The 25,038-nt window shown below is 53.1% G+C and overlaps 2 protein-coding genes across 3 annotated transcripts; one reads left to right on the top strand and one right to left on the bottom strand.

The window, feature by feature from the left end:
• The first annotated feature begins 1,655 nt into the window (after positions 1-1,655).
• Positions 1,656-8,522, top strand: NAPRT (nicotinate phosphoribosyltransferase). Of its 2 annotated transcripts, XR_008575858.1 has the most exons (14): positions 1,666-1,874; positions 2,724-2,851; positions 2,957-3,039; positions 3,251-3,381; positions 3,458-3,573; positions 3,682-3,875; positions 4,095-4,235; positions 4,423-4,507; positions 4,786-4,866; positions 5,946-6,048; positions 6,166-6,323; positions 6,595-6,702; positions 6,884-7,021; positions 7,091-8,522. XR_008575858.1 is itself a non-coding variant. In XM_054816495.1 (13 exons), exons 1-13 carry the CDS (start codon positions 1,688-1,690, stop codon positions 6,941-6,943), a joined length of 1,575 nt encoding a protein of 524 aa, XP_054672470.1. In that variant the 5' UTR covers positions 1,656-1,687; the 3' UTR covers positions 6,944-8,522. The 2 variants fall into 2 exon arrangements, 1 of the variants encoding a protein (XP_054672470.1); XM_054816495.1 differs by having other exon boundaries at positions 1,656-1,874; positions 6,884-8,522.
• On the bottom strand, positions 8,516-24,878 carry LOC129202885 (ubiquitin carboxyl-terminal hydrolase CYLD-like). Its single transcript, XM_054816494.1, has 15 exons — positions 24,777-24,878; positions 21,909-22,374; positions 21,549-21,830; positions 21,268-21,337; positions 20,204-20,424; positions 19,623-19,770; positions 17,411-17,549; positions 16,655-16,765; positions 15,276-15,367; positions 14,148-14,214; positions 12,990-13,119; positions 12,555-12,663; positions 12,236-12,354; positions 11,517-11,736; positions 8,516-11,066 (listed from the first exon to the last, which is right to left on the bottom strand). Exons 2-15 carry the CDS (start codon positions 22,368-22,370, stop codon positions 10,882-10,884), a joined length of 2,355 nt encoding a protein of 784 aa, XP_054672469.1. The 5' UTR covers positions 22,371-22,374; positions 24,777-24,878; the 3' UTR covers positions 8,516-10,881.
• Between the last annotated feature and the right edge of the window lie 160 nt (positions 24,879-25,038).

A 25,038-nucleotide genomic window follows, 5' to 3' on the forward strand; every position in this document is an offset into this window, starting at 1 on the left:
ACCTATACTTTTAGGTTGGAATGACAGTCTAAGCAGCATCCTGTCTGGGTAGCCTGTGCTCTAAGGGTGTTGCAGTCACCTTTCCCAAGGTGGAGTCCCCAGTCAGTCTCTACAAAAAAAGCCCAGGATGAATCACCAGGAAGCATCCAGGAATTGCAGGTTTGAGGCTGAATTTCCTCCCTCTTTTCCCCTTGCTGTTCTTGATAGTCCTGCACAGGTCTTCAGCTGATCAGGTGGTTTGTAAGGAGCCAGGGCCATGCTGAATGTGACCTGTGGAAAGAGACAGGCGGCATTTCTAACCATAGGCCCATGCAGTGCATCGCAGTGCCAGAGTCCAAGGTCCAGGCGCAAGTTGCACAAGAACACTGAGCAAATGGGGACTGCTGTGGGGTAGCACTGCAAGCCCCGGACAAAGCTGCAGCAGTGCCCAGCCTGGGCGGTACGCAACAACCAAGTGATGATGACTCCAGTACCAGCTTTCCTGGCTGTGCGCAGTGCCCTGTGCCAGTGTGCCCTGTGATGATGTGTGGATGCCCAGGGAGCCTGGTGCCGAGCAGTTGCCTGTGCATGCTGTGTCGGGGGGTGGGGGTATGTCTGGAGCCTGGCTGCTCTGTGGCTGGTGTGCTCTGCGGTACACAAGCACTGTGCCTGGTGTGCCCCTTGGGGCTGGTGTTGGCATACGCAGTGCTGGGAGTGATGCGTATGGTGCCTTGCCTGGCATTGGTTTGGCCAGTGTTCTGTTATGCCTGGTGTATGGATGCTGGTGTGTGGCGTGTGCCCTGTGCTTGCTGCTGGGATACCCTGATCTGCATGGTGCCTGGTGCTGGGTGTGTGCACCACGTCCCCTGCACTGGTTGTGCTTAGGACTCCCATGTGCACATTGTGCTGTGTACTGCCATCACCAGAGCCCTGCCTGCCAGTGCTGGGGGGGCCTGGTGTCCCATGTGCTGCCATCCCTAGAGACCCACATACCTGCTGCTGGGCATGCAGTGTCCCATGTCCCCTGTGTGCTGCCATCCCATGTGCCCTGTGGCCCTTGTACTACTATTGCCCATGCCTGGCACATCATGTGCTTGGTGTCCTGTGCACCCCTCTCCCTTCTATGGCCTGTCACCTGTGTCTGGGTATTCTCTGCGCTGCCCTGTCCCTAGTGCTATATGTCCCTTAAGCCACCAGTGTCCCATGTGCCCAGTGCTGGGGATGCTAGGTGTCCTGTGTGGCTGCTGCTGGGGCTGCTGGTTGTGCCACATGCCCAGTGTCCCTGGTACCCCCTGTGCTGTGTGTGTGGTGCTGGGGGTGCCTGGTGTCCCATGTGCTGCCATCCCCAGAGTCCCTGGTGTCCTGGGTGATGGCACAGCTGGGGACATGTGTGCCTGGTGCTGGGAGTACAGTGTCCCGTTATCCTTGCTCCCATGTGCTGCCATCCCCGGAGTCCTGTCCCCTGTGTGCCACCATCCCCGGTGTCCCGTGTGCTGCTATTCCTGGTGCCCCGTCCACCCCTGCCGTGCTGCCATCCCCAGTGTCCCGTGTCCCTCGTACCCCCTTCCCGCTGCCCAGCGCCCCGCCTCTTCGGACCCACCCGTGTCCCCGAACCCCACCCGCGGCCCTGCGTGCCGTCACACACACCCCCGCCCCCTCGCCCCGTCCCCGCCGCTCCCAGGCTGCCCCGCGACGGCGCGGTCGGGCCATGGCGCCGCTGGCCGATCTGTACCAGCTCACCATGGCCTACGGGCACTGGCGGGCCGGGCGGCACCGCGTTCCCGCCGCCGCCGAGCTCTTCTTTCGCCGCGGGCCCTTCGGCGGCGTCTTCGCCCTGGGCGCCGGCCTGGCCGAGGTGCTGCGCTGCCTCCGCGCCTTCCGCTTCTCCGCTGCCGGTGCGTGGGGCTGGAGGGGAACGGGGAGGGCGGGGGATCTGCGGGAGTCCTTCAGGGGGACCTGGGGGACAGGGGGGGGGCTGTGGTGGGGGAGAGGGACAGCCACTGGGGGGACTTGAGGGACACGGGTAACCCCCAATGGGGCTGGTGGGGGGGCAGAGACAGCCCTCAAGGGGACAGGGGAGCCCATCAGTGGGACCACAGGGGGCTCGGACAGTCCTCAGGGGGACTTAAGTGGGACAGGGACCCCTCAGGAGGACCTAGTGGGGACAGGGACAGCCCACAGAGGGAGCGGAGGGACAGGGGGACCCTTCAGGAGGAACTGGTGGGTTGGTGGGGAAAGGGACACCCCTTAGGGGGAGAGCGGGACACGTGAGGGGGACAGGGATATCCCTCAGAGGGATCAGGACACCCCTACAGGGGATCTGGTGGGGACAGGGACATCTTTGAGGGGGACAGGGAAGGCTAAAGAAGGACGAGGGGACTGGGGAGGCACAGGGATGTCCCTCAGAGGAACCTGGGAGACCCTTCAGGGGCACATGGTGGGGACAGGACATGGACAGCCCTCAGGGAAACTTGGGGGACACTGGGACACCCTCCAGGAGGACAGTCCTCCCACGGACAATTCCTCAGAGGGAACCTGGGGGCCATGGTACCCTCCCAGGGCTGGGGTACCTCCTACCTCACCGTGTCTCTCTCTGGGGTGGGTGACTGTGAGGTGCCCCCTGCCCGCAAGTTGTCACCCATCCCCAGCACAGGAGGCTCGGTCCCTCCAGCCTGACCTGTGCCATGGGACCGGCGGCTCGGGGCACCGCCCAGCCCGGTGCCCACTGAGCTCTGCCCCTGCAGATGTCGCCTACCTGCGCTCCGTCCTGCCCAGCACCACAGAGGACGCCTTCTTTGATTATCTGGCCACCCTGGACACCTCAGAGGTGACAGTGTCCGCTGTGCCAGAGGGCTCTGTCATCTTTGCCAGGGTGAGACATGCTCGATACCCTCCCCTGCTTCAGAGGGGCTTTGGGGCTGTCGGCATCTGCGTCCCCAGTGAGGACAGAGATGTCACAGCCTGGCTGTCCCGGCAGGTCCCGTTCCTGCAGGTGAAGGGGCCGCTGCTGGTGGTGCAGCTGCTGGAGACCATGTTGCTGTGCCTGGTCAACTACGCCAGGTAGGGACATGTCCTGCTTTGGTCCACCAGCTGCTGGGGACCACATCTGTCTCCACTGTGCCAAACCCTCCAAGTCCCGTGGTGGTCCCCGCCATGTCCTCGCCTGTTGGCTGTGGTTGAGCAGAGTGGGTCCTGGAGTCCCCCCCACCTTAGCAGTGTGCTGGCCTCATGCCCAGCCTGGCTTGCTCTGACCTGTCCCTTCCTCCCCCAGCCTGGTGGCCACAAACGCCACCCGCTTCCGTCTCCTTGCTGGCCCGAATGTGAAGCTGATGGAGATGGGGCTACGTCGCGCTCAGGGGCCGGACGGTGCCCTTTCGGCCTCCAAGTACTCCTACATCGGGGGTGAGTGCTGCTCCGCGGCGCCCCGCGGCACTGCGGCCACGCCGTCACCCGTGTCCCCCGCTGTCCCTCCTCGCAGGCTTTGACTGCACCAGCAACATCCTGGCGGGGAAGCTCTACGGCATCCCAGTGCGCGGCACCATCGCCCACTCCTTCATCATGTCCTTCACCTCGCTGGAGGAGGTGCAGCCCCGGGTGAGCGTCACCGTGGGCAGGGGATGGGGATGAGATGCTCTGCCCGTGGCTGCGCTCCCAGCACCGTGGGATGCCACAGGGTGTGTAATGCCCATGTCCCCCGGGCAGGAGCTGCTGCCGCTGGCAGGAGGAAAGCCAGTGGATCTCCCAGCCCTGGCTGAGTCATGGCTGCAGCGGGTGTGCGAGCTGCTGCAGACTCCCCCTGAGAAGGCGAACCGGGGTGAGCTGGGCGCCTTCGTGTCCTATGCCATCACCTTCCCGTGTGACTTCCAGGGGCTGCTGGACACCTACTGCATCAGGAGGTGAGGATGCTGGGTTCCCCTGGGGTAGCTTTGTCACCATGGCAGAGGGGACGGATGCATCCCTCCTTGCTTGGTGGCTTTGAAGCAGGGACATTTCCACCTGGCAGCATCCCTGCGCTTCGCTGTTGCCGGATGCAGGGCTTGGACCTGCTGCTGGACCTGCCCTGGGTCCCTGTCCCACCAACCAAGGGACACTAACCCTCTACTCGCCCATGGCAGGAGCGGCTTGCCAAACTTCTGTGCCGTGGCGCTGGCCCTGCACCAACTGGGGTACCGGGCCATCGGGGTGCGCCTGGACAGCGGGGACCTGGCCCAGCAGTCCAAGGAGATCCGCCGAGTGCTCCGAGCCTGCGGTGCTCAGTGAGTCCCCCACCAAGCCTGGGTTGGCCACCACTGGTCCCCGGCTTCCCCACCTTGGTCACTCAGCACCTTGTCCTGCCAAGGCAGGAGCCCTTGTGGCTCAAGGGGGGGGGGGGTGCTGCGAGCAGAGCTGGGGTCCCCTAAACCCTGCAGCCCGTCCCTCGCTCACTCCCCTGCCCCTCTCCAGCTTCCAGGTTCCATGGTTTGAGACTATTCCCATCGCCGTCAGCAACGACATCAGCGAGCAGAGCCTGGAGGAGTTCAGCCGGGAGGTGAGGTAGCTGCCATCAGGGCTGGGACATCACCTGGGCTTTCACTGGCACCACCAAGGTGTGGGGTGGATATGAGAGTCACCTGGGACTTTCTCCCTGAGAACAGAGAAGAGGTTCTAGACTGGAAGAAGGGTTTTGGGAGGGATAGATGGACAGATACCAGGCACCTTCAGGCAGAGCATCCTCTGACCTGCCCTGTGCCTCTGGTTTTGGCATGTGCTTAAAATCCAGTGGTTGGACTGGGCTGTTGATGGCCACCGTCTTCTCTGCTGCACCAGGGGAGCGAGATCAACATGATCGGTGTTGGGACGAATCTGGTGACGTGTCCCCTGCAGCCGTCGCTGGGCTGTGTTTACAAGGTACAGGTGGCAGTTCTCTGCCCTGCTTGGCTCGTGGGCTGTGGGGCTCCCTGGCTTCTCCCAGGCTTTGCACAGCTTGGGCCAAGTAGCAAAGGGGACTCTGGCCCTGAGAGACGCTGCTGTGAGGCCAACATCAAATCACAGGATGGTTTGGGTTGGAAGGGACCTTAAAGATCACCTAGTTCCACCCCCCCCCCCCGCCATGGGCAGGGACACCCTCCACTAGCCCAGGTTGCCCAAAGCCCCATCCAGCCTGGCCTTGAACACTGCCAGGGAGCCAAGGGCAGCCACAGCTTCTCTGGGCAACCTGTGCCAGGGCCTCAGCACCCTCATTGTAAAACATTTCTTCATTATGTCCAATCCAAATCGACCCTCTTTCAGTTTAAAAGTTGTCCCTTGTCCTGTCACTACAGGATGTGGTACAAAGTCTCTGTCTTTCTCATAAGCCCCCAGTCTCACCAGAGGAGAGCAGAGGAACAGAGTCCCCTCCCTTGACCTGCTGGTCACACTGCTGGGGATGTAGCCCAGGACACGGTTGGCTTTCTGGGCTGTGAGTGCACATTGCCAGCTCATGTCCTGTTTGTCACCCCCCAGTATCCCCAAGTCCTCCTCCACAGGGTTGCTCTCAATGCTACTGGGGATTGCCCCGACCTATGTGCAGGACCTTGCACTTGATCTTGTTGAACTTCATGAGGTTCACAAGGGCCCACTCCTCCCACCCGTCAAGGTCCCACTGGGTGGCATCCCTTCCCTCAAGGGAATCAACTGTACCACTCAGCTGGTGTCATCTGTGAATTTGCTGAGGGTGCACTTGATCCCACCATCTCTATGTCCTCTTCGGAAATAATGGTCATGGTATTGCTGTAACAAGAAGTTTGCAGGCAGGAGGAGGCAGGATGTCCAATTTTGGGGTGGTTTGGGGTGTGGGTGGTGGTGGTTATGATTTATTCAGCTGTTTGCATCAGTGGCCTCCCTAGCATGGGGGGACACACAGAAAATACAGAGCTCAGCACAGTCCCCAGCACTGGCATGAGCAACAAAAATAAGGTGTCCATCTCCACAACCTCTTTCTCCTACAGCTGGTGGAGGTCAATGGCTCCCCATGTCTGAAGCTCACAGAAGATGAGGAGAAGATGACGATCCCAGGGACTAAGACAATCTATCGGCTCTATGATGCTGCTGGTGAGTTGGGACACCCTTGCCATGGTGTTGTCCTGTTGACCTATATCCCTCTCCTGCTTCAGAAACCTGTCCCTGCTGTTCCATGCATCCACTGGCCCCTAACCTGGCACTCCACAGGTCACCCCTTCATGGATCTCATGGCCCTGGAAGACGAGCCCTCACCCAGCGCAGGGCAGGAGCTGGTGGTCCATGTCCTGGGGCAGCTTGGTGAGACCAGCAAGGTTGTGCCCACTAATGTGGAGGCCCTCCATCGCATGTACTTCAGAGATGGCCAGGTCAGGGGCGGCTCTGTCTTCTGGTGCTGGGGTGTCCTCCCCAACATTGGGTGAAGGACCAAGCCAGGGTGGCGGTGTATTGGCAGTAATGGCAGAATCAAAGGGTTAAACTCCAGCGTTTCCTTGTATTGGAGATGTCCCCTGTCCCAATAACCCAGGTGCCACCTTGGACATGGTGGCACTGGAGTCCAGCATGGAGCTGGCTCGTTGGAGATGAGGGTTGGATGGCAGGCTGCTTGCACGCACGTGGTTGTGCATCTCCATCCTGCAGGTGTGTGAGCCGCTGCCCAGCCTGTCTGAGGTGAGGAGCCACGCACAGGTGTCCCTCAGCCTGCTCAGCCCCGCTCACCGCCAGCTCCACGAACCACAACCCTACCTGGTACGTCTACCACTTGCCAGGCACTGTTGCTACCCACCCGGGAACCCTGCCTGGCTCCGGTGGCCCGAGCAAAGCCAGCGTGGCCCCACTGCGCAGCCGCAGCGGTGGGTGGATGCAGGACATGGGGCTGCAGTCCTCCCAGGGAGCACCCGCTCACTGTCCCCTCTTGCTCCCGTGCCAGGTGGCCATGACGGAGAGGCTGCACCACCTCCTCACTGAGCTGCGGCAGGCCAGCCAGTGAGGGGGTCTCTGCTCGCCCCCCCCCCGTGCCAGCCCACGCCGGGGGCTGGCTCTTCCTCTGCGCTCTTTTGAAGACCAGGTGACTAATTGGGAATTAATGGTTCTAATGACATTGCTGCTGCATGGTGCTAATCCGAGGACCCTGCAGGAACTGGAAGAGCACCCTGGGGTCCCAGTAGCAAAGCTGGGCACAGAGGGATGGAGCAGACAGAGCTTGGAGGCAGCTGCCCGTGTCCTCTGGAAGCGACAGTCCTTCCCTGCCCGCCTGGGTGACCCTGCTCGCCCTATGCCTTCTGCTGCAGCAGGGCTGCCTGCCTCGGTGGCCCTGCCAGCCCTGTGCCTTCTGCCGTGGCAATGCTGCCCGCCTCGGTGGCCCTGCCAGCCCTGTGCCTTCTGCTGTGGCAGCGCTGCCCGCCTCGGTGGCCCTGCCAGCCCTGTGCCTTCTGCCGCAGCAGTGCTGCTCGCCTTCCTGCCAACTCTGCACCTTCTGTGGTGGCAGCCTATGCTGAAACCCCTCAGTGGCACTAGAGATCAAGTCTTGAACGCACAAGAGGGGTCCACCATGGGAAGGGCCAGCCCATCCCTTAACCCGTGTCCTGTGGGACATCTGTGGCAGCCACACTTTGCGCTTCCCGTTCTAGGCTTTGGCTCTGTGGCCACATTTTATCTCTTTCCATTTAGTATGTGTTCCCTGAGGTGTGGAGGTCAGCTCCAGGTTGATGCCGGCTCCAGGCTGACGCCTACACTCTCTAACGTGACGTTCCTAGAGGAAGTGTGGCACTAATCCCCACAATTAACTTCTTCCTAAGCAAAAAATGAAATAAAGGCCTTTACCTACTACGGCTACGGCCATACCACGTGGCTGCCCTGTCCTTCAAAACACTCGTTCGCTTCAGCTTGAACATTTAATTCAACGTCTTTCACTTCACGCCATGGTTTATGACTGAACAAAGCTGGAATGAAAAGCAACAGCTGATCCCTGAGAGCATGGGGGTGGCCCCAGCAGGTGCCTCAGCCCCATTTTGTGGCATCGTGTGACCCTAATTCCAGTGAAAACCCCCCTGTAGCTCCGTGGGGGGTACGTGTCACACCCAGGCAATGACTGTTTGAAGGCTTTTATCAAAACAGGGTCAAGAAATGTTGTTGCATGGAATAGGAAAAAATTGCACAGCTCAAGTCTTCTCTGAGACGTGCATATTTTCTCTAATCCTGCCCAAATCTGTAAGAGAGATACTAAATCCTTTCCCCTGAGCTTCTAAAATATACAGACCCAGAACTGAGGCACCCATCAGAACGGTGCAGTGAGGGTGGGCATGAGGGAAATGCCCAGGGAGATGCAGCTGCGTATCCCCAGACACCAACCCTGCTCCTGTGTTTCCACAGCCTCCCAGGAACAGCTGTGGTTTAGATCTTCTTGATGGGGAAAAAATAATTAAAAGAGCTTAATGAAGCATGGCCTGATGGTCTCTTGTTTCTAAAAAACCCCAACAGGCTGGAGCTCCCTGTTGCAACACTCCGGCTGTGGGCACTGTATCACACTTGGCATTTAAAGAGAAATAAAAAAAACCTCCAGGAAAACCAAGAGCGGTTTGTTATTAAAACTTAAATTTTTAGAGCAGAAGCACCAGAGATATAAGAGCCCAAGCCCCAGCGTACCTGAGTAGAGATTGTCTTGAGTTCTTAGGAGAGAAGGAATGAAGAGTAACTTTAAATAGGTGGAGAAAGACAGCGAGACAACAGTATCCTCCAGCCCCTCAGCCCTCTCCATGGCCGCAGAGGATCAGCCAGAGGTCCATACGTCAGTTCACGAGCAGGGTAAACCCATCCTCGGGATGCTTCATTGCTAGATCTACCATCAACTCTTCTAACCCTAGACTGACTCTTCAACTGCTGGTGCTTTGGCTTTGCCTGGAACCATTTTGAGTACCTCCAAGGATGGAGACTCCACCACCTCTCTGGGCAACCTGTACCAGGGCTTGTCACCCTCCTGGTGAAGAAGTGTTGTCAACCTCCTGGTGAAGATGTGTTTCTTGATGTTCAGAGGGAACCTCCTGTGTTTCAGTTTGTGCCCAGCGCATCTGGTCACTGGGCACCATGGAGAAGATCCAGGCACTGTCCTCTTTGCACCTTCCCTTCAAGTGTTTATAGATGTTGATAAGGTGCCCCCTGAACCTTCTCTTCTCCAAGCTGAGCAGTCCCAGCTCTCTGTCTTTCCTCATAAGAGACATGCTCCAGTCCATCATCTTCGTGGCCCTTCATCGGACTCTCTTCATCTCCCTTGTAATGGGGAGCTCAAAACTGGATCCAGCACTCCAGGTGTGGCCTTAACCACTGCTGAGCAGAGGAGAAGAATCCCATCCCTCGATCTGCTGGCAACACTTTGAATGCAGCCCAGGACGTTGTCCGCCTTCTCTACCATGAGGACACATTGCTGCCTCATGGCCAACTTAGTGTTGAGGCCCAAATGCTCAGCCAGGACATTTGCAAGCTGAATTGACATTAACCGTGTGTTAATAATTCTGGGTTCATTACACACCAGCTGTCCTTTGTGGCCACCACATACAGAAATAAGAGACACACCAGAAAGCCGATACAGCCATCACGCTCTTGCCGTCACAGTGAGCATCACGACCCTGCTGTCAGCAAAAAACGTCCTGAACGACGTGTGGCCCATGCCAACAGGACCGATACAAAGCTACAGGCTGCATATTACAATTACTGCATCCTGCATTACAGAGGAAAAAAACCAGAGCAGGAGGGAGATTACAGCTGCACACCTGGGGCTCCCGGGTGCATCCCTTTAAGGTTTTGGTGTCCCGTCAGTGCCATCTGGAATCTGAGCAACCCAGTTCATAGCATTGACTCCTGTAACAGCTTCCCACTGCCATGACAGCACGTGTTAAATGGCAGCGAAGCCCCAGTTCGCAAATTCAGGTTATTTACCTTAAGAAATACCAGTTTCCGCCCAGAAACCCTACTCCTTACTGCAGTCACAGCAGAAAATCCAAGAGTGCTCATTTTTTTTCCCCTTGATGCTCTGTTACTGCTCTTTGGCACAGAGCTTAGAAGTAGATGCAAAGATGGCGCAGTAAGTGCTAAAATGAGGTTAAAACACCCGATCATGTAGCAACAGTGCAGACTTTGGAAAAAAAACCAAAACAGCATAACAAGCTCACATGTTGCTCCTCTGCTCCATCTTTCGTCCAGTTTTGTTCTTACAAAAAAATTTTAAAGCATATTTGCAGCTTAAGACATTCAATTAATCTCATGGTTGAAAATAAGGGATGGTGAGTAAAAGTGCCAGAGTATTAGTGCTGGATACGGGAAGCACAGACAATTCAGGGACCCAGTTTTAGGTGTGGGGTCACATCCCAGACTTCAAGAAAAACCCTCGTCCTGACCCATCTCTTAACCACACCGGTGCAGCTCACGCCTCCTGGTTTTCTTCCTCCACAAGTCCATGTGAGGAAGTCTTATGCAGGGCGAGGCTGTGGGGTTTTTTTTGTGCTCTTTGGAAACCTGAGGATAAACTGCTCATGTTTTGATTAGGTGCTGGTCCTCGGCTTTGGAGGGAAGGGCTGGCAGGGAGAAAAGGATGCTGGGGAGGACTCTGAGGTTGGACAGAGCTGCAGAGTGCCTGGGGAGGAAGGAAGGGGGAAAGGGAAGGTAGGAAATGAGAATGAAATTGTAAGTAATTCAGAGTCCAGGTCTGCTGGAAGTACAAACTATCACTTGATAAGGCCAGGTACAGGATTTAATGAACGCAGACGGGCTGATGTGGATAGCTTGATAGCAGACACTGGAAGAGGTAAGAAGAGGCAGAAGTGCAAGCTTGGTGCCCCCAGATTCATCTGCTTTCACCAATTATGAGCTGCAGGGTTGATCCAAGCTCACGTTTCCCAACACCTCGCTGCCCTGCGGCACCAGCCCAAGGAAGTGTCATTTGTAAAGCGCCATCTTCTTGCTCTGGTACATGTACATGTAGGCATCACAGAAGAGGCGCTTGGCCACTCCATCCATGTCCCGAGGTTGCTCCAGGGCCAGCACAGCCAGTGGCAAGTCCAGGTATTTGGCAACTTCAGGGCACAGCGTTACCATGGGAATGTTGAAGCCGTTTTCATCACCTAACCCAGAAAGGAGAAAAGTCCAAACCAGGTCCCAAGGGATGAGTACCTACAGCTCAAGCAGATACTGTAACACTCAACAGTAAGTAGAGCCTTAGCTGAGAGATCCGGGGACCAACAACAAAGTGGGGAAGGACAGGAGAATGGTCCTCGCCCGCGTGGCAGCCAGCCCCACCTGGCTCAACCAGTCCCTTGTTTGAACACAGCCAGAGGATGAAAGCACTGGGAGGAACCCACACGTGCTTGGCCTGGCTGTACTCTTTTCTGGGGTCTACTTAAATGGTCACTCTTGGAAGCAGGGTGCAGAGAGAGCCTAAATCGTGTAGGGGGCTTCAGAGGAAAAGGTGGACTGACCAGTACCCACGCAACGAGCGTCACAGACCCTCGCAGCCACCCACCGTGCAGCACCCGGTTGCGATCAAAGCTCCGAGCCCGCCACCATGTCCTCACCATGCCTGTCAGCCATGCTGTCAAAGAACATCCAGTGTTCGTTCTCAGGGCCGTATTTCACAAAGGAGACATAATGACTGGTCTCGATGCAGAGCACTGCGAAGAGCTCCATCTTCTCACGAGGGACCTGCTGGCTGCCCCGGGGGCTCCGGCTTTGAAACTCTTCTGGGACGTGCAGCCTAGTTGGCTTGTGCGTTTTGCGTCGGTAGTGGGAGTGAACCTGAGGAGAGATGACAGGGTGGCACTGCTGAATGGAAAGAACTGAACCTGGCCTGTCAGAAAGAGGAGTGCGCAGGGGTCAGACCCGCAGTTTATTCCCCACTGATCTTCCTCCCATGTGGCTGACACCTCCCTGCGTGCCAGGGAATGGCAATGCGTCAACAGGCTGGCAGTGAGAAGCTGAGATGGGAGCCTGCCACACCCCAAGAAAGGCCAGAAAGCTGTAGGAACACTCCTGGTGAGACAGCGTGGAGGGTCCAGCACTCAGTCTGCGCAGGATCAGTGCTTATTTAGGCTCTGTGTAAGCAGAGGGTTCAATATCGTGTGGTACCGAACCCTGCTCATGCAGCTGATGCAGGTGGTGGGACTGATGCTCAGGAAGGGGCCCCTCTGTGCCCAACCTGAACGGCTGCAGGGACAGCAGGGGAACTGCGGGTATTTTTGGGATCTGCTGTCAGCTGCCAAGGTTGATTTTGTGAGCAGCCAAAGAAAATTAATACCTGTCTGGAGCAGGAGCTGCAGAACTGCTTCAGGCCCGTAGCTGCAAATACCTTGTCTTTGAAACACTCCGAACACTCCAGGGTGGCGATGTCGCCACACACGCAGCACTCCCTGGGACCTACAGGGGCAACAGAGGTGAGAGGACGTGTCTTCTCCAGATTTCACTTGAAATCCAACTTGTCCTGCCAAAACTGGTGTTCAGGGAAGAAGAATCACACCATGATCCCACCTTACATCTGCTCACAACCCAAAGAGGCGAGACCTGCCACCTGGTTGCTCAATCCCAGCCGGCAGCTTTCCTGTTGCCCAACAACTTACTGTCAAGCAGCAGATCTGTTATATCCAGCTCCAAGGAAGGAATGATTTTGCTGAACATTTTATATTCCTTCCCAAAACGCGGCATTTGGATAATGAAGCATGATGGGATCTGGGAAAAGAAAAGCAAATGAGTCAGCCTGCCAGAAGAGACAAGACCTAGAGATTCTTTTCTCAATAATGCTGCTGGGAGTAAAGACTTTCTGCTCTGGTTATTCACAAGACAAAACAGCAACAGAGAAAGCGTAGCTCTCTTCCCAGGTCACACTCAGATTTCCCCAGACCTCTCCCTCTTGTGGCCATGTATCCTGCTGCTTTGCAGCGTTGGACAGAAGACATACTACATCCACTGCAGACTCACTGGCAGACACAAGTACGTTGGAGGAAGCAAGAAAGAGGCAGCAGATAGCAGCGCAGGCAGAAGGTAGCTGGGCTCACCTCCACTAGCTTCAGATCAGAGGACAGGAAGGAGTGTTCCACTAACTGCTGCACGTGGGGAACCACCAGATCCTCCTGTTTGTCCATAAATATCTGGTGACAGTAACAGTCCTGCTCCTGGCCTCCTGACCTGCAGGGAGTGGTCACAGGGCTTGTTTACGTGGCGCTGCAAACATCCGAGCTCCCAGAGGACATAGGGGTTTGTCTGAGAGCTGCTGGGCCCAACACTGCCACGAAGCACCCAGAAATACTAAATACGTGCCATAAGAAGAGGATACAAGTATCATCTTCAGTCTCATTATCCCTCCATAGCATCACATCCTGCTCCTATAAGCAAAACTCAGTTTCCCCTCGTCGATGTAAATATTAAAAGACACTTCAATATTTTTCAAATCAACTGCACGATGGCTCAATCAGCAAACTCCTTCTCAGATGAAAGATCTATTTATAACTGCACGTACAAGAGCCACAGAGCAAAACTCGGTGCATTCAAAAGGTGCAGATCTCCCACAACCCCTATATCCCTGAGAAAGGATTTCCTTCAGACAACCCTCTGCAGGGGAGCTGCAGTACAGAGTTGTCTTTGTGCTCAGCCTTTCCGAGTACTCCACGATCTATGGCTTGACTGACATCTCAACAAAGGAGCACAGAAACTGAACAATCCCCCTCTATGCTCCTGAACAGCACAGTTATTTTTGGCTTCCTTCAGCCTCTCATCCTCTTTGTAGAGTCCTGAAAAAACTGGGACTACATCCATGGACTGCCTGTTTGAGAGGCTGCAGGACCTGAGCCAGCTTGACAGTCTAGACACATCCCAAATGCATCCAAAGGCTGTCAGATAGCGCTGGCTCTGCACTGAAGTTGGACATAACATTTCTCAAACCACTGCTGGCTCTCCCTAAAGATAAGACAAGGTTTTTATCATGATTTTCTGAAGGCGGCACCTCCAGGGAGAGTTTAGAAGCGTCTTTTCCTGGATGCATCACCTGGGACAAGATCACAACAAGCAAGATCACACGGACAGCAGAGGGGAGCTGCACACAACTCACTGAGCTGCGCCTCCAAAGCCTCTATGAAAAGGTGCAAGTAGCACCTGGTGATCGGATAACTAACAAGCCTGGCCTGGGTAAATTGTATCACTTAGATATGGAAACTTACTGCAGTTTCAAGAGTGGCTCTATTCCCAGGATCTGATGCATTATGAGATTGAGGAACTCCTCAGGATCTGGAAGGTGAGAGAAAAGCACGGGTCACACCACATCACGAACGCTGCATTGCCCCACTGCATCCAGAAGGCAAAAGTTGCCAGATAAACATGAGCCAGCATTTCGTGAACCTGAAATCTCCTATTTTACTCCAGGTAAGGGAACAATCAGGCTAAAAGCTTAGAGCGCTTAGTTAATGCGTAAATCCTAGGGTAAGCATGAAAGGAAACAAACCAGCCCTCAGATACTACGCTCTTACAAGCCAGGCCATCACAGTAACACTACCTCAGAGACCTTAACGGACATTTGCTGCTAACACCAAAAGTATAAACTCAAAGTGAAATCGGGGACACCTAAAGAAATTCAAGAAACTGAACAGCTAAACTATCCCTGGCTAAAATAAATACACAGTAGTATGAAACACAAGTGGTGTTCACTGACAAGATACCTGGAAGAATCAGTGCCACTTGTTTAGTATCCAGGTGCTCAGATGTTGTTGCAGTGATGTTTGGCACTGGCATAATCTGTTTCCTTGTTGTAAACTACACGGGGCCTTGCTGTGCATGGATGGGAACGTGGTTATTGCAACCAGAGATTGGCGGGTTTCAGCTGTTTTCTGTCTTATTTTAACCAAACTACAGTCTTTGAGGAACCTCAATTAACTTATCAGGACTCAAAAGACAAGCTGATCTTGGCAAAATGATAAATCAAGCTGGACTCTAGCAGGGACATCAGGGATGGACTTATCAGGGTATAACTCAAAGTATTAACGTCGAGAAAATTTCCTTTGTTTAAATTCTGTTCACACAGATCTTCCTCTCCCCTCTCAGCAACAGATGCCACCAGGAAGAGACCCAGCAATTCCTATCTTTCCATCAGACTTCAGGACAAATTTCAATTGAAAAGCCCGTAGAGTTTTAAAAGCTGTATTTTACGTGCACATTTTTACAGAAACGAACAGCACAGCAGGCACATCAATGCACATGCCTGGGAGAAGCATACAATTAAATTGTCAGCCTGGTGCCTGGATGAAGCGGCGCACACCGAAGCAGCCCGGGGAAGGCCCCAGAGAGCACATTACCTTTCTCAGCGTTGGTAAAGCTTGAACACTGGCCCTTTTCAGTTAGCTGCTCCCTAAGGTGCATCACACTCCTAGCCCTGACGAAGCCAGTCCTAGAAACAAGAAGCAGCTGCAGATTATCTCTCCAGTGTATTTAAATCATAGAATCATTGAATGGTTTGGGTTGGAAAGGACTTTTAAAGATCATCTATAGTCCAACTCCGCTGCCACGGGCAGGGACAATTGTTCACTAACCCAGGTTGCCCAAAGCCCCATCCAACCTGACCTCGAACACTTCCAGGGATCCAGGGGTAGTCACAGCTTCTCTGGACAACCTGTGCCAGTGCCTCACCACCCTCATCTTAACAAATTTGTTTGTGTCCAACCTAAATCTGACCTTTCAGTTTAAAACTGTCACTATAGACCTTAATAAAAATTATCTCTTCATCACTCTTATAAGCCCCCTTTCTATATTGGAAGGCTGCAATAAGGTCTCCAGGCTGAACAAGCCCAACTCTCTCAGCCTGTCTATAGCAGAGGTGCTCCAGCCCTTAGATCATTCCTGCGGCCTCCTCTGGACTCGCTCCAACAGCTCCATGTCCTTCTTGTCCTGGGGACCCCCGAGCTGGATGCAGCACTGCAGGGGGGTCTCACCAGAGTGGAGTAGAGGGGCAGAATCCCCTCCCTTGACCTGCTGGTCACACTGCTTTGTACGCAGCCCAGATGACGATTGGCTTTCTGGGCTGCAAGCGCATATTGCTGGGTCACGTCCAATTTTTCATCCCCAAGTCCTTCTCTGCCGAACTGCTCTCAATCAAATCTCAACATCACAGAACACCCCAGGGTTGTATTTCTGCAGCCAGTGCCAGGACACTGCTCCTCAAGGAAGATGCTAGTGTCTTATGTTCAATCACCTCTCCATGCCTCTCTTCCACACCTCACTAGGGAGGATGAGGAAAGAACCTGGTATCTTTGAGACAAATTCCAAAGAATTTAGCTTTCATGCCATGGTCTACCCTCATCCAGCGTGGCATTGCATGCTGCCTTTGGGACTAGCTGCTGCTGAAGGCAATGCCACTGCTTCATCAATGCCAGGGTTCACCCCCCAGAGATGGTCTGAACCCCAGAAATCCCCTTTTTGTCCTCTGAGAACTGCAGCTCACAAGGCTTCAGTCTAAGCAGGGCAGACACACACATGCAGCAGGAGTCGTGACAGCCTCACAACCCAGGGAAGGGACCAACTGGAAGAGAAACCTGACATTAAGACATCTGGATGTGGCTGACAGGAGAAACCCCTCCAGGTAACCCCCTCCCTCAGTGAGAGGTACCATCTGACAGGGCAGCAGAGAAGGTATGAAGGCAGACGGATGACTTCCAGGATTCCCACATACTATACTCACTTTCGAAGGGGATTAACAATTTCATCCCGCAGAATGCTCTGTACGTTCCTGTCACACAGTAGGAAGGGCTTGAAGAGCATAGAGTCCAGCACGGACGTACAGGAGAAGAGGCTGTGAAAAAGAGCATGCCGTGTAAGCCTGATGGGTTTGCAGCAATAGTTAGAACCAAACTGTTGTGCCTGGTGACAGTCGGTGGCTTTTATTTTCAACAGTCCGTGCGTGCAATTACAGAAAGGTGAGCGACAGCGCATCTCTGCGGTGAGATAAACCACATCTGGTTTACACTGGTAGTAAGCAAGGAAACAGCTCAAAGAGAATGAAATCTCATACTTTGCAGCCAAAATTGCTCATGGGGGGGGCACCACTGAGTCTTTCCCTCTCCAAAGAGCATTGCACAGTGAAGCTGGGACCTCTTGGGCAGTTTCTTTGAAATGTTTCCAGCCACTACCTCCAGCCACAGAGTCAGCACGGTCCAACTCCAGAGAGCTACAATCTTCTCACTGCCCTGCATGACAGACACATGGGTACCTTAGGGACTCATGAGGGGTATTTTGGGCCCTGAGAACCTACCAGTTTAGGAAGGAGATCAAAAAGCAGTAAGCATCAAGGCTGCATCTCCACACAGTGATATTTTGCTTTATACTGGGTAAATTTCCAGCCACCTTGGAAGTCCACGGAAGTGTTGCCGTTTTGGGCTCTGCCCAATTAAAAAAAGCACTAATTTAATGAAACAGCACCACCCAAGAAGGTCCTTACCTGAAGAGAGCTGCATCCATGTAGCAGGAATTACAGTGGCCTTGGATCCCCTTCATCCGCCCTCGCAGGACACGCACCGCTGCCTCATTTCTGAGAGGAGGAAAACTCTCTAGAACCTGTGGAAGAACTTCCTGCTCTCCTGCAAGAGAAGTTAACTCTCTTTAGCTTCCCACCTTGTCTGGGTCAGTTCTGCCCTTCCCCGATGTCCCAGAGGTCTGCGCCGCTCAGAAGTCAGCAACATGTTCTGCGCTGCTCCTGCTGGGACTCAGCCACACTGGGACAGAGTCTTGTTTCTTTAGTAATTCATCTACTAGAAATGGAGACAAAACCAAACCATCTCTTCTTCACCAAAGACACGCCCTAGCAATCCATACCGCCTCTGCCATCGTTATGCCAAGTAACGAAGACAAAAAGAGCTACAAACGAGCTGGTGCTGTGTTACGTGCAAACTTGGGATCTCTCTGTTGAAAGACCTGTGACCCCAGTAGCAAGGGGACAAACAGGCAACTGTGCTTTAATAGCCTCATCCCGCTGGCCTGTCGTCTCCTTCAGCTTCAGAGGTGGCTTTCTCAATCTGGTCTTTTCTGGTTTCTTCAGTGTTGTCCCCTTGTAATTCAATCCCCTCTCTTCAGCATGTCCCTAACATGTTCTTCCTTGTCCCTGCTCTCCGTTTTTGGGCAGTCCCTACAGGAATCCTGTCTTTTCATATACAGTGATCTCATTTACAGTTTCTAAACAGCTAGTTCACACCGTCTTCTCTGCTCTAGAGGAATTTCTTCCTGTTCAAGTGAAAATACTGACCTGTTCTTCACCACATCTTCTTGTGAATGTCTTATTGTCACATCAAGCTCTGCGTTAAAATTAATTTAATCCTCTCTCCCAAGCTCCCCTTTATCTCTCAGCCCCCAGGTGTAACACCGTTATCACTTGACATCTTGGCCACGGGCCTGAGTTACCCACTCCAATTCTCCAGAGCCGTATGTGGGGTCTACATTTAACATACAGTACCTAGACCAGGCCCTATAGCTAAAACACTTGTCCATATTCAGGTCTCAAGTATACAAAACCTTTTCTTCTGCCCTGAAAACCACAGGCAGAAGAGCCCTGCCTTGCTTGCAGCATTCACAAGGCTTTGCAAAGACTGTTGCTCTGGACTTCTATCCTCTGTTACCCCCGCCAACATTTCCAGCCAGCTTTCCCTTCTCCAATACATCCATGCCACTGAGGCCTTATTTTTAGAGCCACTCACAATATGTTGCCCTATATCCAATGCCCTAGTCTATGTTATCCCTGGAATAAATTAATTACCATCTCTCACAACTGGTTTGAGAGCAGCCCTGAAGAGGAGGACTTGGGGGTGTTGATTGATGAGAAGCCCAATGTGACCCAGCAACGTGTGTTTGCAGCCCAGAAAGCCAACCGTGTCCTGGGCTGCATCCCCAGCAGCGTGACCAGCAGGTTGAGGGAGGGGATTCTGCCCCTCTACTCAACTCTGGTGAGACCCCCCTGCAGTACTGTGTCCAGCTCGGGGGTCCCCAGGACAAGAAGGACATGGAGCTGTTGGAGCGAGGCCAGAGGAGGCAACGGAGATGATCTGAGGGCTGGAGCACCTCTGCTATGGAGACAGGCTGAGAGAGTTGGGCTTGTTCAGCCTGGAGAAGGCTCCGGGGAGACCTCAGAGCACCTTCCAGTCCCTGCAGGGGCTCCAGGAAAGCTGGAGAGGGACTGGGGACCAGGGTGTGGAGTGACAGGACAAGGGGGAATGGATTTAAACTGAAGGAGGGGAGATTTAGATTAGATGTAAGGAAAAAATCCTTCCCTGTGAGGGTGCTGAGGCCCTGGCACAGGTCACCCAGAGAAGCTGTGGCTGCCCCTGGCTCCCTGGCAGTGTTCAAGGCCAGGTTGGATGGGGCTTTGGGCAACCTGGGCTAGTGGAGGGTGTCCCTGCCCATGGCAGGGGGGTGAAACTAGATGGGTCTTTAAGGTCCCTTCCAACCCAAACCAGGCTATGATTCTATGATTCTCACACTTGTGAGGCATTCCCTATAAATACCACCATGGCAACCTCAGCAGCCTTCAAACTGACATCTTTTGGAACACTCGAAGAAAGTGAAGAATATTAAACTACTGATTAAGACACTGTGCATGAGGCATCTCCGTAGCGTGCCTTGTCCCAGCGCAGCACTGTCTGCCCCATCCCCAGAAAACTTACTATAATCTATGAGGTCGCTGTTGCGTGAACACTGGAAGCGAACGTCGGGCTGGCAGGACTGCAGCTTGACGAAGAGGCCGCGCTTTGGAGCACAGCGGAAGTAGTATTTGCCCAGCCATTCGCCAGCAGTCACCCCTTTATCTTCATCCTGGGAAAAGAGCGTTGAGGAATGAGAGCAGGCTTTCCACAAATGAGGTGCAATTCCCCCAGATGGCCATTTAACAACCGAAGTACAAGCTTGGTCTCGTTTTGCTGGCTGTTTTCATTTATTCTGGTTATGATTTGAACCTATTAATGCCGCTTGTAGGATTCATGATTATTCCGTCCCACATTCCATTAACATTGCTCTAGAAGAGAGCAAACCAGCTCTCATAATCACTCCGCAGGCTTTCCTCCTCAGCCTAAGGAGTGATTGTCTGCTTAATTGTCTGCTTGCCCTCACAGTTCATAGTCTGAAATGGCAGAGGCCCAGGTCAAGCGGTGAGATACGCGGCTGAAGGTCTTCAAAGAAACGAGAAGAGTAACCAAGACCTGCCCGTTCTGATATACAATCTCACAGCAGGAAATATTTTGCTTCTTACCAGTTCAACTCCTGCCATTTTCTGCTTAATTTGGGGCAGGTAGCCCAACCAGCGGATGATTCCTGAAACCTGATTTCCCTTGTCCAAGGTGATCTGGACCATGGAGTTCACCTCCAGGGATGAATTCCCACTTTCACACTCCTCACCACTCTCACTTATCTCTCGTTTCATTTGGTTTGGGTGTCCCAAGCCCATGTCAGACTCAAACGGTGAAAATAAACCTAGTGGGCAACACAAAATGTCAGGTGAGGTAGGAAGTCAACACCTAATGACAGACACCTCTGGATCTCACCTAATCCCAGGTCTATTTTGAAATTATAGACCACATGGACAAGCATGAAGCTGAGCACCAGAGACAGAAGGTGTAATTCCCAGTGATACAGGCAAGGTGGTCTAACAGGCTGAGAGGGGACAATCCTGTTCCTCGATTCCCCGCTCAAGGCTGCACACTCCAACCTCTCGCTGGCCCTGGAGCTGATCCAGCCCTTCACAGAGCCATTTCACACTACTGAAAAGGCAACGGGAGGGGGGGGTTATTTCCAAATTGATTTTCTGCCTTTACTGAGATGAATCAACTCAGTGAAGAGTCTAACGACGGCTCCCCTTGGGCTGGTCCTGACAGCTGCATGGTGTCTTTTTGATGGCAAAAGAAAGATTCCACTAATTTCTTGTCTTGTCCAATGACTCACACCATCGCTGCTGGCATCTGTGCCTTTCTGAATTTGTCTGGCATCAAGATGAGGCTCCTGCTCCACCTTCTACAGCTAAATTAAAGACTCTTTAACCACTGGCGCCTTCTCCCCCTAGGAAATAGTTATAAGCTGCAATCACACTCTCTCTTCTTCCGCCTGATAAATAGGGAGACTCAGCTTTAGTTGCTAACACAAAGAATTTTACCCAGAACTTGAGACTTTTCTACGGACCTTGTCTGCCTCCTGATCAACTAAGTTGGGACTAACCGAAGCTTTTGTTGGACTTTCGGCTCCTCAGTACCCCACAGAGAAGAAATAAATGCTAAATTCCCAAGAACGTACGGAGGGTAGACATATCTGATGATAACCTACTTTGCAAGCTTTCCTTCACAACAGAGTCCATAGGGATTTCTCTGAAAATGTCAGTTGTTCCTTCTTCTTCCTGCAAGGAGAGAAAAATCTATCAGCTAAATGCTTTAGCACACATAGGGCATTCTTGGAATATGAACCAATTTTTCAAACAGGCCTGGAAAGTTTGCATATCACCTCATGTCCCTGTTGGACATTCCTTCCACTTCTCTTTAATGTCCCACTATAATGTAGTTTTTAAAAAATACCCCAAAACCAAGAAAAAACAGCGAGGTTGCTCTTACCGGACAAACTTTAACGAACCATTGCTTTCCCTCTCTGTAAACTGCCATTGCTATTCCTTTTGTGAGGACCTCGTCCACATAGAAGCTAACTGCATCTCCCACTTTCACAGGAACCACCTCCTCCGTGTCGGGTTTTGGCTTCTGTTTCGCATAGTCGTCATCCAGCACGGGACTAAACTGGACTCTGCTAAACGGCAGGAAGATCCCGCAGTTCCGCTTACACTTGAAATATTCGGTGCCATGATAAGATCCATCGCTGCGCCCTCTGTTTTCACCCTCGCCCTGAAAACACACCACAAAGGCACATCACACACACAAACATTACGGGAAAATAAGCAACTTATTTCTTGGCCACTTTACCTGTAACTCCACCCCAAAGAAGAATGGAGACAGGACAGCTGAAGTGTTTTTGTAAATGCTCCCAATGTAGCGGATGATACCAGGAAAATGCTGCCGCTCGACCTCCACCATCACTTTTTGGCCCAGCACGGCTCGCAGAGCTGCTTCAAGGCTCAGCCTCTCCAAGAAATAGTTCAAGCGTTCCTTGTGGCTGCTGATGGCCAGGAGGAAAGCGGCCGTCTCCTCGCGCACAGGCTGAAGGATTTCTACGTTTATCGTGACGGTGGAGCTGTCATCCAGCATGATGACTTTCAAGAAGCAAGCCGGGGGCCTGTCATCCGAGAAGTTATGCAGGTAACTTCTCTCACTGCAGAAGCACATGTTCCCAGCTTGGAAGTACTTGCTGCCATAGGCACAGTCTTCTGTTAGGATGTAATAGCAGTTTCCATCCCCTGCTGAAGGCAGGAGGCTGGTCATCGTCATTCCCCTGGGTTGTGAGAAAGGAGAGAGTCACACCAGTGAAGATAACACGCTTGATATCACAGGATCTCAGAAGAATTCAGGTTGGAAGAGGTCTCAAGCCCAACGCTGCGCTCAAAGGCTGCTCAGAGTTGACTTTTGAGCACCTCCAGCAACAGAGATCCCACAGCCTCCCTGGTCCCTTGTTCCACTGTTTCATCACCCTCATGGTGAAAAAGAAAAAAAGTCCATCTAACCGAGGTTTCCCACGTTCCTGCTTGTCCCTGCTGCCTCCTGTCCTCTCGCTGTGCATCCACAGAAAAAGTTCATCTCCATTTTCTCTACTAAACCCTCCCAGTAAGAAGTTGCACAGAGCAGCATCTCGTCTGTCCTGTTCTCTACAACACTCTACAGCCACAATGGCCTCTAATATTAAATTCCACTTCCTGCTTTCTTTTCATACTTACTTGCAGGAGTGGGGTAAAGGCTAAATTCTGCCTTTTAAAAATTCTCTAAAAAGAGAGTTCTAGTCTGTGACTGGATGTTGTGTTAAAGCACGTGAATATTCAAAACACATGCAAAGCACAGAACCTACCGCATTACTATGCTGAGGCACTAAAGATCACCATCCTTCAAAACAAATATATCAAAAGAAATTCAAATATCTGGAATCAGAAGTACATTTTTGCTCTTATTTTCTAGCTAAATCCTAGCTAAATTTTCATGCAGTTTACCCCTCTGCATCTCACTTTTGATGAGACCACACGCAGCCAGGACCCAGACTATTCATTACAACATAAAAAAGGGGTGAATATAGAAATTTCTTCCTGCAGGTGGACAGAATTAGTTGGTCCGACGTGGCAAATATAGAGAAAATAAGAGACATGTCCATTTCTAGGCCACGGAGGAAATTAAGAAAGAAAAAAGATGTCTCCACTATGGGCTACCTGGTAGAAGTTTCTTAAAAGTTTAAAGTGGAGAAAGGAGGAATTGAGCAGATGCAATTAAGGGAAGTAGAAACACACTCAGGGCATTGCGACAGGAAGCACGAACGCAGCTGCTCACAAGAACAATGAACGGGTGGGTTGGGAGGAATACGTAGGCAGAGCTTGAACAGAAAGGCTGCGCAGAGCTCAGCAAGGAGGAAGGCAGTGTTACTGGGGACTTTACTGGAGATTAATATCAGGAGAGTTCGTTTTTTAAGGTATTGGGAAAAGATAAATCACTGGAAAAAATAAGTCACTTGATGCCTGATCAGGTACTGGAGCTTTCCTTGTGTTTGGGCTCATCGTGGTGGGTTCCTACAGGAGCCATCTCCCTTTCACTCTTATTTTTTAACCTTAGCGGGTGAGAAGATGGCTCGGAGACCTGATCCAAATGCTGCTGTACTGCTTTTGGGCAAAGCTCTTCTGCTGCGGCTGAAAACCCCCTAGAAAACCACGAGTCTGCTAAAATTAGCAGCCACTAATTCACGCGTACAGCAGACAGACATTATCCATGTAGCCAGAGATTCGACAACCACGGTGGCGCAAACCATGCTCACGCTCTTCCCCTCTTTCTGCCGAGGGAACCCGGCGCGATTCGCTCCGGGATGACCACCTTGAAGTCACGGGGCGCTACGGGGGTGCCAGGGCAAGCCCCCCTGCTTTGCAATAAGCAAGTTGCGAGGCGACAGCAGGCAGTGGAAGTGGAAGAAATCCTGTGGCGCGCAGCAGTTCCCTTATTTCCCAGCCACGCAATTCGCTGCTGACGTTTTACAACTCTGCCAGCAGAGCAAAAGCTTGAAATTCTGTGATTTTTAAAGGATAGGATTAAGACATAACATTCTGTGTCCCAACCCACCCCTAACTCCCATTCAACCTTCCATTTTCAGGACCTGGGGTTTATTTTACTTTTTAAAGTTCTCTCTTCACAAGGGATACAATAAACCTCACTGTGCTTTAAATGCTGCCAAAAGAGGAAAACCAGAATAACCCGTTTTCTTCATCAAATCCAAGAATAACCCGTTTTCTTCATCAAATCCAAGAATAAACCACCTCTTTCACAACAGAATACGCACAATTCCCTCCCAGGTTAATAGAAATTAAAGCACGTTCAGGCCAATGTACAATATTTGAGCTTATGGTGTTTGAACCGGTGCTGAAACCTGATGGATTACACTGAGGGGAACCTGGAAAGCGCCGAATAATTAAAATTATAGCGAAACTGAGGCTAGGCTGGAGGAAGGGTCTCCAGGGGTCTGCCCCTGAGGTATCGGGGTGGGGGGGCACACGGGGCTGAAAGGGCCCCACAGGGGCCCGGGGGCGGCGGGGCAAGGCCCCGCTGAGGGGCGAGGGCAGAGGAGGGGAGGCCGGGGTGGAGAGGGGTTGGATCCGGCGGGGGGGGGTGGGAATCCCGGCGCGGCCCCCACCCCCCACCCCCCGCTCTCACCGTCTCCCGCCGCCGCCCCGGCCCCGCTCTTCCGCGTCAGGGAACACCACCACAGAGCCGCGGGGAACGCGATCCAGAGCGGCGCCGCCACGCGCTGGTACTTCCGGCCCGCCCCGCCGGCGGCGGCTTGCCAGCCAATGGGAAGAGACGGAGGGCAAGGCAGGTAGCCAATGAAAGGGAGAGGGCGGGTCTCGCGGCTCCACCGCCTCGCCCCCTGCTGGGCCCTGGGAGGGGCGGGAGGTCCCCGCGTGGTGCGGGTGGT

Source organism: Grus americana, chromosome 2 (genome assembly GCF_028858705.1).
Source record: "Grus americana isolate bGruAme1 chromosome 2, bGruAme1.mat, whole genome shotgun sequence".
In the NCBI taxonomy this organism is placed as follows: domain Eukaryota; kingdom Metazoa; phylum Chordata; class Aves; order Gruiformes; family Gruidae; genus Grus; species Grus americana.